Here is a 12,725-nt window from a genome sequence, read left to right as displayed (position 1 = left end):
GACAGGCTCACTGTTCTCTCAGGGCACGTGGCAAGGCAGGCATGACTGTGGACAAAGTACTGATGTGATCTAGATGCATCTGCTTTAAACAATCCCTGTATTACTCCATCCTGCACATGAACATGGTCAACCACAGAATGCGACACTTAACAACAGCTTCTTTACACTACAGCAGCTGTAAAGTATTCCCTCCACTGCTCTGCCAGAAACTGAAATGCAACCCAAGTAATATACAGACTTCACTTCAAACCCTGTGGAAGCTTGACTTGTGAACATGAAGGCTATGGGTTCTCATCAAACGTGTGCTGGCAACCACAGTCCGCTATCTTGTCTCTGGCAGTACCTGAATTCATCTATGCTGCCGAGAATTCTGTGGAGCACCTGTGTCCTGCTCCAGGGAAATACACAGCAGAGTCTTTGGATCTAACCCTGAATCTTTTCACTAGGCCTCACAGAAAGTACGCCATCCTCAGCTTTCTCCTGCTCACTTCTGTTTCTGTAGGCCTCATTTCTGTAGTAAGAGACCTAGGACCTGGAGAACAACAGCTGTAAAGTCTAGAGGGAAACTGCAAGACAGCTGACCAAGGACGAAGAGAACTGCCACACAGAATAGGTATCGGATGCGAATGGTTCCACCGAGTATTTTTCAAGCAGGAAGAAAATCAACAGCAGAGTTAGTAGTGGGTCAAAGAATGTTCCTCAGTTTTGTAAGAAAAGCTGTGTTCATTATTTTGTACAACTAGCTTTCAGGAACTAGGAAATGAAGTGTAGTGTACTCCAACAAAAAATATCAATCGAAACTAACCGTGTCATCCAGCAAGTATCGATGGAAGCTGTCAGCTTCAAGAGCAAATGCAAATCTGCACAGCAATTCATGGGAAGTTGGTCCAGGAATCAAAAAAAAAAAAAAAAAAAGATGGCACTTCCTATGTCCCAATAAGCAAAATCATGGCACTAAATATTAACTGAATTTTTTCACACACAAATCAGTGCAGATGCGTTAGTCACACGTATGAACATAATGCAGAAAGGAGGATTTAAATATATTGCTCGTATTGTGTAGGTGCTGATACCTTCCGACACCAGCAGCTTGGCAGTCAAAAGTCTTTTTTCCTTAAGAGGGAAACCAATAGTCATAACCAAGATGTAGGCAATGTGAAACTTCAGAGTGTCTTACAGATAAAACTCTGCTTAAGCTTCTGAGGTTCCTTCCCCATTCTCATGTGGTTGCAGCTGTTCTCTTTCTTGTTCTTCCTGAGGTGGTCTCACACGTTTAAAAAAGCCCATCTGTGATGCAGAGAACAACAGGGTAATTGCAACATGATTTTCAAATCATACATCCATGTAAACATGAGGAAAAATTTCTTCACTGTAAGGGTGACAGAACACTGGAACAAGCTGCCCAGGGGGGTTGGGGTTGTGGAGTCTCCCTCTCTGGAGATAGTCAAGACCCACCTGGATGCATTCCTGTGTGATCTGTTATATGTCCCTTCCAGCCCTTAACATTCTGTGATTGTGTGATTCTTTTTCTTTCCTTCTTCATCACATCTTATCCAATTAGTTGATTTTCTTCCCTTATACTCCTTTTTCCCATATTTTTAACCTCCAATGCCAATAAAATATCAGCTGAACAATTAAACTGAGTAATTCAACAGACATCCCCTTTTACTCAATTTACTTCTGAGAAAGATGAGGTTTTACAGTTATCCAAAAACTTAACTGATACAGATAATTAGGAGGTCAAGGTATTTCTGTAAGCTGCTAGTATTATTTGAAGGACTAGGGGTCCTTCAAAAGCAGCTCCATGGAGAAAGACCTTGGAGTCCTAGTGGACAGCAAGTCCTCCATGGGACAGCAACGTTCCCTTGTGACTAAAAAGGCAAACAGCATCCTGGGGTGCATTAAAAAAAGTGTGTCCAGCAGGTCTAAGGAGGTTCCTGCAGAGGTAGTGTCCTGCAGAGACTACACCTGGAATACTGCGTTCAGTTTTGGGCTCCCCAATTCAAGAGAGGCAAGGATCTGCTGGAGAGAGTCCAATGGAGAACTACGACGATAATTAGGGGACTTTTTCCCTCTGAAGAAAGACTGAGAGACCTGGGGCTTTTTAGCTTGGAAAAGAGAAGGCTGAGAGGGAATCTTTTCAACATATATAAATATCTGAGGTGTGGGTGTCAAGATGAAGGTGATGGTCTCTTTTTGTTGGTGCCAAGTGATAGGGTAAGGAACAATGGGTACAAGCTAGCACACAGGAAGTCTGACCTCAAAATCAGGAGACACTTCTTTACATCACTAGCAGGGAAATGAAAACAATACAACCCCCCTAGACACAGTACTTACCCTGTACATAACGAACACTAGAACAGCCAAGAGCAATAATCCTGCTAGGACAGCCAAAATTATAACCCACACTGGCACAGGCATAGGCTGTGGTTGAATGCCCCATGTAATATTTGTAGTAACCTAATAGAAAAACACAATAAATCACACTTCACACAGCAGTGACAGACTGAGTTCGTTCCTGTGGACTAAGTCTCATATATTTGTATTCTATAGTGTTTAAAACAGTCCATGATATATTACTTTTTCTCTCCAATGTGAGAAAACAGCTTAGATTAATAGTGACATAAAGGCTTCAGTGACCCAAATCTAATAGGATTTTAAAGTTGACTAAAAAGATGAGTTTTGGAGAGTTGTTTTGAGGTTTGGGTTACTTTGTTGATTGGTTTGGTTAGTTGGTGGATTTTTGGCAATCAAGTGATACCACAACAGCATGTATTCAGTAATAATTGATGATGCAGGAATCTGGAAATATTTTGTAATCAGAGAAAAACTAAAGGCTTTTTCCTGTTTTTCTTAAAAGTAAACAAAAAAAAAAATCAACCCCACAAGGCTTAAGGGGAAATAAAATAGGCATTAGAAACCATATTAAAAAGAAAATTAAAAACAACAATCAATCCCAATCCTTTTCAGTCTTTTCTTAATATCTTCTATGATACAGTGCCCACCAAAACCTTTTAAATTGGCAGCCCAAATAACTGGCCTATATCGTCCTTTCTGTCTGTGTCTTTCATCTTTGAAACCTTCTAGTACTCAAATGGTCTTTCTGTTCCACATTCACATAGTATTCCATGTACTATATTAAAGGTGTATTATTCAAGCTCCAAGTGCTACTACCAAGTACATTATGTCTGTTCACCATCATTTTTTTTTAAGTTTCAGTTAAGCCTTTGAAGCTCCAAATACTGTTTACTTGAGGGTTAGGACAATAATTTCTGGTTTACTCCTCAGCTTAGGTGGAGAACTGAAATTAATCTATGGATCAGGTATTTGATAAGTTTACAGTTATACCAAGCCACAAAAAAAGCACCTCACAGCCACTGGGTTTGTCTTAAGTTCAAAGTCATTATGTAGGGTAACTCAAGCTAAACGTAAATGACTTACTACTGTGGAATTGTGGATGTCTTCGAAGGAAAGGTTCTTATAGGGGAACTCTATAACACTGAAAGAAGCAGATGATTTGAGGGAATAGGAGTGATTCTGATTTTCTTTCTGTGTAAGGAGAAACAAAATTAGTATGGCACAGAGATAGAAAAATCACTTTTTCTGTTTCAGAAGCAGGGACAGAACATTCGCAGTCACTCACATTCATGAACGTTTGGGTCCAAAGGCGTGATTTCAGAAACAATATTGCACTCTTTCCCCTTTCCAGGTGGCCAACTTGACAGACAATCTTTAAACAATCAGCATTTCCACAGCCCTGCATATAAAAATAGAAAGGTTATTCCAAACCTGGAAACATTTGGGATGTCATTAATGGCATTATTTTCACAGATTGCACTGGGTTGAAGGGACCCTCAAAGGTCACCTTGTCCAACCCCCCTGCAGTCAGCAGGGGCACCTCCAACTACATCAGGCTGCCCAGGGCCACATCAAGTCTGAACTTGAATGTCTCCAGGGCCTCAACTCACCTGCTTCCTCTCAATTGCCCTATTTTACAAGCATTCCTCTTATGAAGCACTGATTTTCACTGAATTCAGAGAACAGCACAATATTTAAGACTGATAGAGAAAGAAGTGCCTTGACCTTTGTTTTTCATGACTTATAACAGCACAAAAGTGTAGGCATGTGCCTCACTAGTTGACCACCCTGAGGAAAACTGATGCACAAACCAGCTCCAGAGTATATGACTTTGTCTGTTAACCATTTAAACAGAAAACATGGATTTTGTGAAACAATTCTTCATCTCCTGGAACTTTCATCTCTACCTTTATTTTTATAAACTGAAATTATTATCAACACACCAGTGCTGAGAACTTACCAAAGTTTGCACATCTCCTTCCATGGCAGTTACATCCCTTCGACTGATATGATGATCACGATGATCTTCCCTGCTAAGAGTCTCATTCTTGTCATCATCTTTAGAAGCAGAAATCTAGGACACATCAGGGAAAATAAAGTAAAAATCACAGAGTTGGGAAAGACCCTCAGGATCACCAAGTCCAACCGATAACCCTGCTCTACAAGGTCCGCCCCTAAACCATATCCCCAAGCACCACAGCCAAACCACCTTTGAACAGATCCAGGGTTGGTGACTCGACCACCTCCATGGGCAGCACATTCCAATGCCTAAGAAAAATAATTCTCGAGAATGCCTGAGAATAATAATTCTTCCATCTAGATGTTTGCAGACTTCAAAGTTAAGGTCAATACAATAGAAAACGTAGCAAGTTTCTTTCTACCTTAGCTGTTGTTCAGAACCTGGCTTTATCTACAGCTGTAACCAAAATGTCACTCCTGCCTTTTCTAGATCACTGATGCAAATTCCTACTAAAAAATAACAGAGAGCTTTGAGTATCTAAGTTATTCAACTCAAAAGTTTTCATGTAAAAAAAAAAAAAATGTAGGCCACAATAAATCTTTGAATTTTGCAACCTTTAATTAAAGATTTTTCAGTTTTTAGCTCTGAAGAAATAGCACTAGTATGGGCCTGATGTACCACATACCACTGTGTATGTGTGTACACACATCCACACATACACAAAAGCTTTTTCTTAGGAAGGGCTTGAGAGTAAATCAGGTTTAATAAATTATTTCAGTAACCCCTTTGAAACTCCCCATGTAAAACTGGAAATTTACCATGCTACCTGTCCTTTATGTAACAGATCTATGTGAGAAAACTTAGCAGAGAGCTGTAGAAAATAAATTATTACAAATGGCATAGCAAAAGCACAGGGAAATGGTATTTATGCATTCACTCAAGTTGCTTTCTGACTATCAAAGATACATGAGCATTCACTGTTGTTCTATACATTAAATACCTTCCCTTAGTCTTTTCATATATGTTTGCTTAAATTATTCCAGGATAGTATAATTGGTTTTGCTACTTATTCTAAATTGCCTTACAATTGATCTTTCTGTCCTCAGACTTTCTAGTTTTGATCTGGTGTTTCTTTGTGTAATCTAAGGTAGAAAAAAAGGAGCTGCTTCTGCTCTGTGCCCTGCAATCTGCATTTCTTTGTTGGCAGTGACAGCATTCTTTTAAGCCCCACTGAAACACCCCTACTGACTTTTGTGGCATTTGGATGAGCATCTAGATAAATAAGACAGTAACAGGAAAAAAATATTGCCATTTTATTCCAAGAAATAAACCCCCGAAAATCTGCATAAACAACCCAGGAATATCTGGAATGGTTTTATTTGTGACCACATTCAATATAATGCCATTGTTTGAGATTTAGAACTGATATATAGTACAGTCTTCCACTACAAAAAAAAAAAGGCAACAAAAAAGACAAATTAATCTTTGGAATGAGACTCTATTGCCTACCTTTTGTTTCACCTGCTATATGCACTGATAAGTACTAACAACAGTACAGGCTTGGTCCTCAACCACAAATGAAAACCCAGTGTTGGATATTGTCCTAGTTTTGAGCCAAGAGCTGCCCAGGACAAGAAAAGATATTTTACCCCCTCCAAAGCTCCACACTGAAGTTCAAATGGAAATTCTATTCACAAATATATATACACAAAAGGCATTCAGGTAAAAGGAGTATATTCACAAATGAGGCTCAGTCCTTCACTTGGGCATACCAGGCCAAAACTTTCCATAGCCTTCCCAAAACTTTCACCTCCCTCAGCCTCAGCAGGCCCAAGAGCAGCCAAACTGCCTCACACTAGACCCAGGCCTACCGCAGGCTTCAACAAGCCTGTGGTGTAGCTGGAAATTCACTGCCAGCCAAGGCCAGGAGGAAAAACCTCTCCCCCACAAACCATTAAGATAACAACACAAACCCCAACTAGAGAGAGCTACAGGAAAACAGAACAGAAGAACAGATTACAATATCCTGGGACAAGCTGCCTGTCCCCCTAGACTCTCTAGCCTCTGGAGGGTTACATCAATTAACTCTTGATTTCCCTTAACCTACAGCAGGTATTCTGGGGGATTTCATCAGTATTTGGAGTGTTTCCAAAGCGAACGTGTTTCCTTTCACACGAGGCAAGTCCTCCTTACCTTAATTTTCAGCGGATTGATCTCCATATCAGAAGTGCAGTTCATGGGACCATCGATTTCATACTGAACAATATACAGCAGCGTGTCGTTTTTGTATTTGTAAGGCCACTGAAGAGTCATCATCACCTTGCTGAATGCACTTGGACCATTGTTTCTCAGCTGATTATAAAAATAGAGTTAACATGTAAACAAAAAAAAAACAAACCAATGCTGCCTTCTTTGTTAACATGCATGTGGTTGCTGTTTTATCTTTGAGCCATAAACGATACTGCTGCTACCCCTACCCCAAACCACTTTTGGCAATAGCATCAACAGCTTAACCTAAAAACCACAGCTAAACTTCAGTCCTCCAACAGGCAAAACTTAAATTTCCCTCTGTAATATGATAAAAATTACTTTCCTTTAAAGCCATATGGCATTAAGAAATTTTGGCTTGAAGACAGAGGTTTTGTTTCTTGGGAATTTTTTTTTCTTTTGTTTTTTAGTTTACTGCATGAATCATAGCCACAGTACATGTCTTAGCTAAGATAGTCTGAGTGCAAATACACACACCCATAAATTTCAGTAGATAAATGGTCTCTTAAGTTCATATTCATAAAATGGTTTCGGTTGGAAGGGACCTTAATGGTTGCCTAGTTCCAAACCCCCTGCCACGGGTAGGGACACCTTCCACTAGACCAGCTTGCTCAAGGCCTCATCCAACCTGGCCTTGAACACCCTCAGGGAAGGGGTATCCATGAGCTACCTGGGCAACCTGCTCCAGTCTCTCATCACCCTCCCTGTAAAGAATTCCTCCATAACATCCAGTCTAAATCTGCCCTCTAGAATCTTAATGGCATTCCCCCTTGTCCTATCACTACAAGCCCTTGTAAAAAGTCCCTCCCCAGCTCTCCTGTAACCCCCTTCAGGTACTGGAAGGCTGCTTTAAGGTCTCCCTGGAGCCTTTTGTTCAGGCTGAACAACCCCATCTCCCACAGCCTATAGAACAACTTTCAACTATTGTATTCACACAGCTCTCTCGGTCAGGTTTGTTCAGTGAAACAATCTCTATTCATGAGATCTTAGGGATTGGAAGGGACCTTCAAAGACCATAAAGTCCAACCCCCCTCCCAGAGCAAGACCATAGAATCTAACACAGGTCACACAGGAACACATCCAGATGGGTCTTGAAAGTCTACAGAGAAGGAGACTCCACAAGCTCCCCGGACAGCCTGTTCCAGTGCTCTGTGAGCCTCACAGTGAAGAAGTTCCTTCACATTTGAGGTGGAACCTCCTGTGCTGCAGTTTATATCCATTACCCCTTGTCCTATCACAGGGTGCAACTGAGCAGAGCCTGTCCCCTCCCTCTTGACACCCAGCCCTCAGATATTTATAAACAGTTATTAAATCCCCTCTCTTATCCAGACTAAAAAGCCCCAGGGCTCTCAGCCTCTGCTCATAGGGCACATGCTCCATTCCCTTAAACTTGTGATCATTCTTTAAAGGAAATTTTAAATACATAAAAATTTTCAAGACTTTACAGTAATAATTCAGAAGCAGTTGGAATACAAATGACGATACTGAACCATTTGCAACCATGAGTCATTTTCTGAGTTCAAGTTACTTAATTTTTTTTTTGTTTTGTTTTCAAAGGGCTAGAAAATAAACTATGTGTAATAATGTTAAAAATCAGCCTCTGCTATTTGGCCACTTCCTGTTAACACTAATTGCAGGCATTCCAACCCTTCTGGCAGATAATTACTGATGCAGCATTAAAAACATAGTAAGAACAAAACCATTTCCTCCAGAGAAAAGCTACACTGTAAGATATTGTTTCACTTATCACAGAAATGTGTAACTGAAATGTGGTAATTGCATACCTCATAGATATGCTGAACTAAAGGCCCAATATCATCTTCTGTTTCTGGATTCTCCTTTGGCTGCCAGTTTGCAATAGGAAGGAAGATGTGATCAGGAGATGACACACTGAAGAGTGAAGCAAACAAATTGTTGTTATGAAGTGTGAAACAATGAATGTCCTTCTCTAGAACATCTCAAAAAAATAAGCATGTTTAAAATACAATCTCCTCTTTTTCATCTTCAGTATATAAAGCTAGAAAGAAGAGAAGTTGACTGACTTGTATAGTAAATATTTAGTCTTCTTCTCTATGAGACTTTGTATTTAGAAACATTTTTCTTCCGGTCCTAAATTTTGTATTCATCCTACAACATGTAGTAAACCACTGATACATACATGTCATCCAAAAAATACAGAAGACTTTGATAATGAGAAATATTGATGATGTAGAGACTTACCAGCATAGTCATAAGAATAATTCAGCACACACCGAAAACAGTGACCCTAGCAATAGTGCTCTTAAGTTGCGGCATTCTCTCCCCTCTCTCAGGTATTAAAAAATTTAGATGACAATAATGAACATAAGAGAAATTTTAAAACACTATGACTCAGGAGCCCAAGCAAGAGGACTGTATAGCTTTTAGGTGTGAAGTACATGTCTGGTAAATAAAAGTAACGGAGTTAATAAAATATTCACAGAGTCACAGAATACCAGGTTGGAAGGGACCTCAAGGATCATCCAGTCCAACCTTTCAGGGTAAGAATATAACTTAAATGAACTGGCCCAGCACCCTGACAAGCTGGGCCTTGAAACTGTCTAATGTAGGGGAATCTACCACCTCCCCTGGGAGCTTGTCCCAATATTTAATGGTTTGAATGGTGAGAAAAGTGTTTCTGGCATCCAGTCATAATCTCACCAGTAGCAACTTACGCCCATTACCCCTCGGCTTTACCATGAGATTCTTTGTGAAACGGGAGTCTCCCTCCTCATGACAGCCACCCTTTATGTACTTCTACATAGTTATGAGGTCTCCCTTGAGCCTTCTCTTCTCAAGGCTGAACAAACCCAGCTCTCTCAGCCTTCCTTCATATGACAGGGCTGCCTCTGATCATTCTCATAACCCTTCTCTGGATCCTCTCCAGCCTGTCCACATCCTTCTTGTATAGCAAGGACCAAAACAGTGCACAGTGCTCAAGGTGCGGCCTGACCAGTGCTGAGTAGAGTGGGAGAATGACATCTTGATCCCTGCTTGAGACATCCTTAGTAATGCATCTCAGCATCCTGTTGGCATTCTTTGCCACTGCAGCACACTGTTCACTCATATTGAGCCTTTTGTCCACCAAGACCTCCAGGTCCCTCTCAAGCCAGGTGGCTCCGAATCTGAGCTGCATTTCTGGGTTATGTGTTCCCAGGTGCAAGACCCCACACTTAGCCTCATTACACTACATACAGAGAGCATATTAACACTATGTTGAAAACTGGAGAAGGTGAAAACATTGCAAACTTATCTTCAATGTGATTTTCAACTTCAGTTTTAGAAAAGGTTTAAGGGGGTTTTCAGATTAAAAGTCAGTTTGTAGAAGAGGAAAGTGATCCGGAGAAATGAAGTGAAAAAATGAGGGGCTGTTATTTTATTTTCTTCTTCTAAAAAAACCTCTACTGATAGAGGTTTAGCCAACATTCCTTTTTGGAATTCATTTTGTAATTCATTATAATTATTTAAGATCTGGCCAGAGAGAACCCTATTTTCTTTACAATTAAAAACACCCTGAAGGCTTCCTGAAAACTTAAACAGACCTGAAGGAAAGTTCATTGAATATAAAGAAGCCAACATGCAAAGCCCACTTAAGAGAGACATTTATTTCAATAGCATCAATACTTACCCTCTAATGTCAACAGCTGCTGAAATAGCAAGGTCAGCCTGATAGTATGCTACTGGACTCAGATTGTCATACAGGTTGGAGCTGCAGAGAATACAGAAGTCAGTTTCAATTTCTTAAATGAAATAAGCTAAGTATTTAAAAAAGTAAAAAAAAAAAAAACCAAACAAACTCTTAAGATAATTGTATGTAACATTGTAACATGACTTCTAAGCCACTGTAGGACAGCACAGTTACTAAAAACTAAGGAACAGATTCCACAAGTTCACATTAAAATGCATGACAGTTCCACCATCAGCACAGTTTGGAGGTCCCTCAGCAGAGAGAAGTTGATAAAGGACACAAAGCTAACACTGACTCTATTCTTTAGCTGCCACATATAAGAAAATTCAAATGCCATAACATCCACTTATATAGCTAGCACAGCCTTAAGTTCCACCTTAGGACATCTGTTTTGCTTAGGGACTTGCTGGCCTCAAACAACTCTGAAGGCACAGAAGTACACAAGGCTACTTTTGCCTACTGCTCTTCAGAGTGCTTAAACCAGTAAATGAATTAACATCCCATTCCTACTCTTCAGATACACCAAGAGATGACAGATAGTAAGACATGTAGAGACACTGATACATGTAACTTCTTTGGACTTTCCTTTGTAAACAGAGAAAAAAAAAGAACACTCCTTATTCCTGTCAAAGTGGAGCTGGGAATAGAGTCATGATCTTTTTAGATCTCATTGTTCTGTCTACCTAAGCAAACAGTTCCCTTCAGAAAGACCTTAAATCCTTCAATTATTCTTCACTGCTGCTGTAATAAAAACAACATATGGCACAATATTTACTTCCCAACCTTTAAATACCTCATTATTTCAAAGATCACAGTTCTGCTAGGAACTGTGCCAGCTTCAGGAATCTTTTTGAGTTTAGGACAACTAGTGTGATCTCTAAAATCTCTTCAAGATAATAACTTGATAATGCCTGTGATGACCATAGAGTCATAGAATGGTTTGGGTTGGAAGGGACTTTAAAGATCATCTAGGGACAGCTACCAATAGAGCAGGTTGCTCAGGGCCTCATCCAACCTGGCCTTCAACACTTCCAGGCAGAGACATCCACAGCTTACTGGGCAAGCTGTTCCAGTGTCTCACCACGCTCACTGTAAGGAATTTCTTCCCAGTATTCAGTTTATATCTGCCCTCTTCAGGTTTCAGTCCAATTTCCCATTGTCCTGTCACTGCAAGCCCTTCTAAAAAGTCCCTCCCCAGCTTTCTTGTAGGCCCCCTTCAGGTACTGGAAGGCCCCTATTAAGTCTTCCCAGAGCCTTCTTTTCTCCAGGCTGAACAAACCCCAGCTCTCTCAGCCTGTCCCCACAGGTGAGGCACTCCAGCCCTCTGATCATCTTCATGACCCTTCTCTGGACTGTGTGTGATTCCATCTCTGTTCTTGCATTCGGAGGTCACATAAGGGAATTCCTTCCATAGAAGGTATACGATGTCACAGGAACTTCCTTTCTCTTCCATCAGAAGAGAATCAGCATGACTTAAGGGATCTTACTGAGTGTCTTTTCTTCTAGTGAAAGGCAGTGACTGCTGTTAGCCTAAGGAAGATGAGAGACACTCCATAAAAGATCACTTTCTGACAAAAACTGGAGTCACCTACTACTGGCACCACTTAGCAGCGGATGGAGAAGAGGGGAAAAAAACCTGAACAGTGAGCAACATGACATCAAAGAGATACTGAACGCTGCCAAGGCCTTTGATGAGTATGGTAAGCCATGTATCATTAAAATAGAATCCAAGGTTTAAACTTATTGAATACTTGTGCCTGAAAAATACATAAGTGGATGAGAAAAAATTATTCAGTGCATTAAAAAAAAAAAAGGCCTTAAATAGAAGGAAATTAAAAAGCTTAGTGGCATTTGTACTGTCCATTAAGCAACATAAAACTGTATTGGGTAAAAAGATTCCTACTGATCACATCTCTAAATTTCAGTATCTCCAGCAGGAATAAATTCAGATTTATATCCCATAAAAGCACTGTGCTCATGAAGAACACTACTGTTTTGTTCCACTGAATTTTAGACTCTCTCATGCTTTACCATGAGGGTAGTAGAACACTGGAACAGGTTGCCCAGGGAGGTAATTGAGGCCCCATCCCTGGAGAGATTGAAGGTGAGGCTTGAGAGGGCTCTGGGCAACCTGATCTGGTTGAGGCTGTCTGTGCTTACTGCAGAGGGGGCTGGACTAGATGACCTTTGCAGGTCCCTTCCAACCCAGACCATTCTATGATTCTATGCTTGCCACTGTAGAACACTTCAAATGGTTCACTGAATGGTGCTTCTGCTCAGACCATCACATGCTGTGCCTTTTCTGGAAGACTTACACCTCTCTTCCTCAAAATACATAGAATCTGAAATTCTAGCTTTACATTAGAAGGGAACTCAAGACTTGAAACATCAGTCTTATAACAGGGCTAGAAACTTAAAGACACAATTCACTCT

The 12,725-nt window shown here is 40.5% G+C and overlaps 1 protein-coding gene across 1 annotated transcript in view; it reads right to left on the bottom strand.

The window, feature by feature from the left end:
• Positions 1-1,191: 1,191 nt before the first annotated feature.
• Positions 1,192-12,725, bottom strand: part of ITGAV (integrin subunit alpha V) — a 55,182-nt gene continuing 43,648 nt past the window's right edge. Inside the window, exons 23-30 of the mRNA XM_054380897.1 lie at positions 10,233-10,313; positions 8,371-8,476; positions 6,512-6,670; positions 4,319-4,432; positions 3,644-3,757; positions 3,442-3,549; positions 2,338-2,460; positions 1,192-1,287 (exon numbers count right to left, since the gene is read on the bottom strand). Of these exons, the coding sequence (XP_054236872.1) occupies positions 1,192-1,287; positions 2,338-2,460; positions 3,442-3,549; positions 3,644-3,757; positions 4,319-4,432; positions 6,512-6,670; positions 8,371-8,476; positions 10,233-10,313 (901 nt within the window). The remainder of the gene's footprint in view (positions 1,288-2,337; positions 2,461-3,441; positions 3,550-3,643; positions 3,758-4,318; positions 4,433-6,511; positions 6,671-8,370; positions 8,477-10,232; positions 10,314-12,725) is intronic.

The sequence above is a fragment of the Indicator indicator genome, chromosome 5 (assembly GCF_027791375.1).
Source record: "Indicator indicator isolate 239-I01 chromosome 5, UM_Iind_1.1, whole genome shotgun sequence".
Classification (NCBI taxonomy): Eukaryota; Metazoa; Chordata; class Aves; order Piciformes; family Indicatoridae; genus Indicator; species Indicator indicator.
The sequence above is the reverse complement of the archived record's forward strand: the minus strand, read 5'-3'. Positions and strand labels throughout refer to the sequence as shown.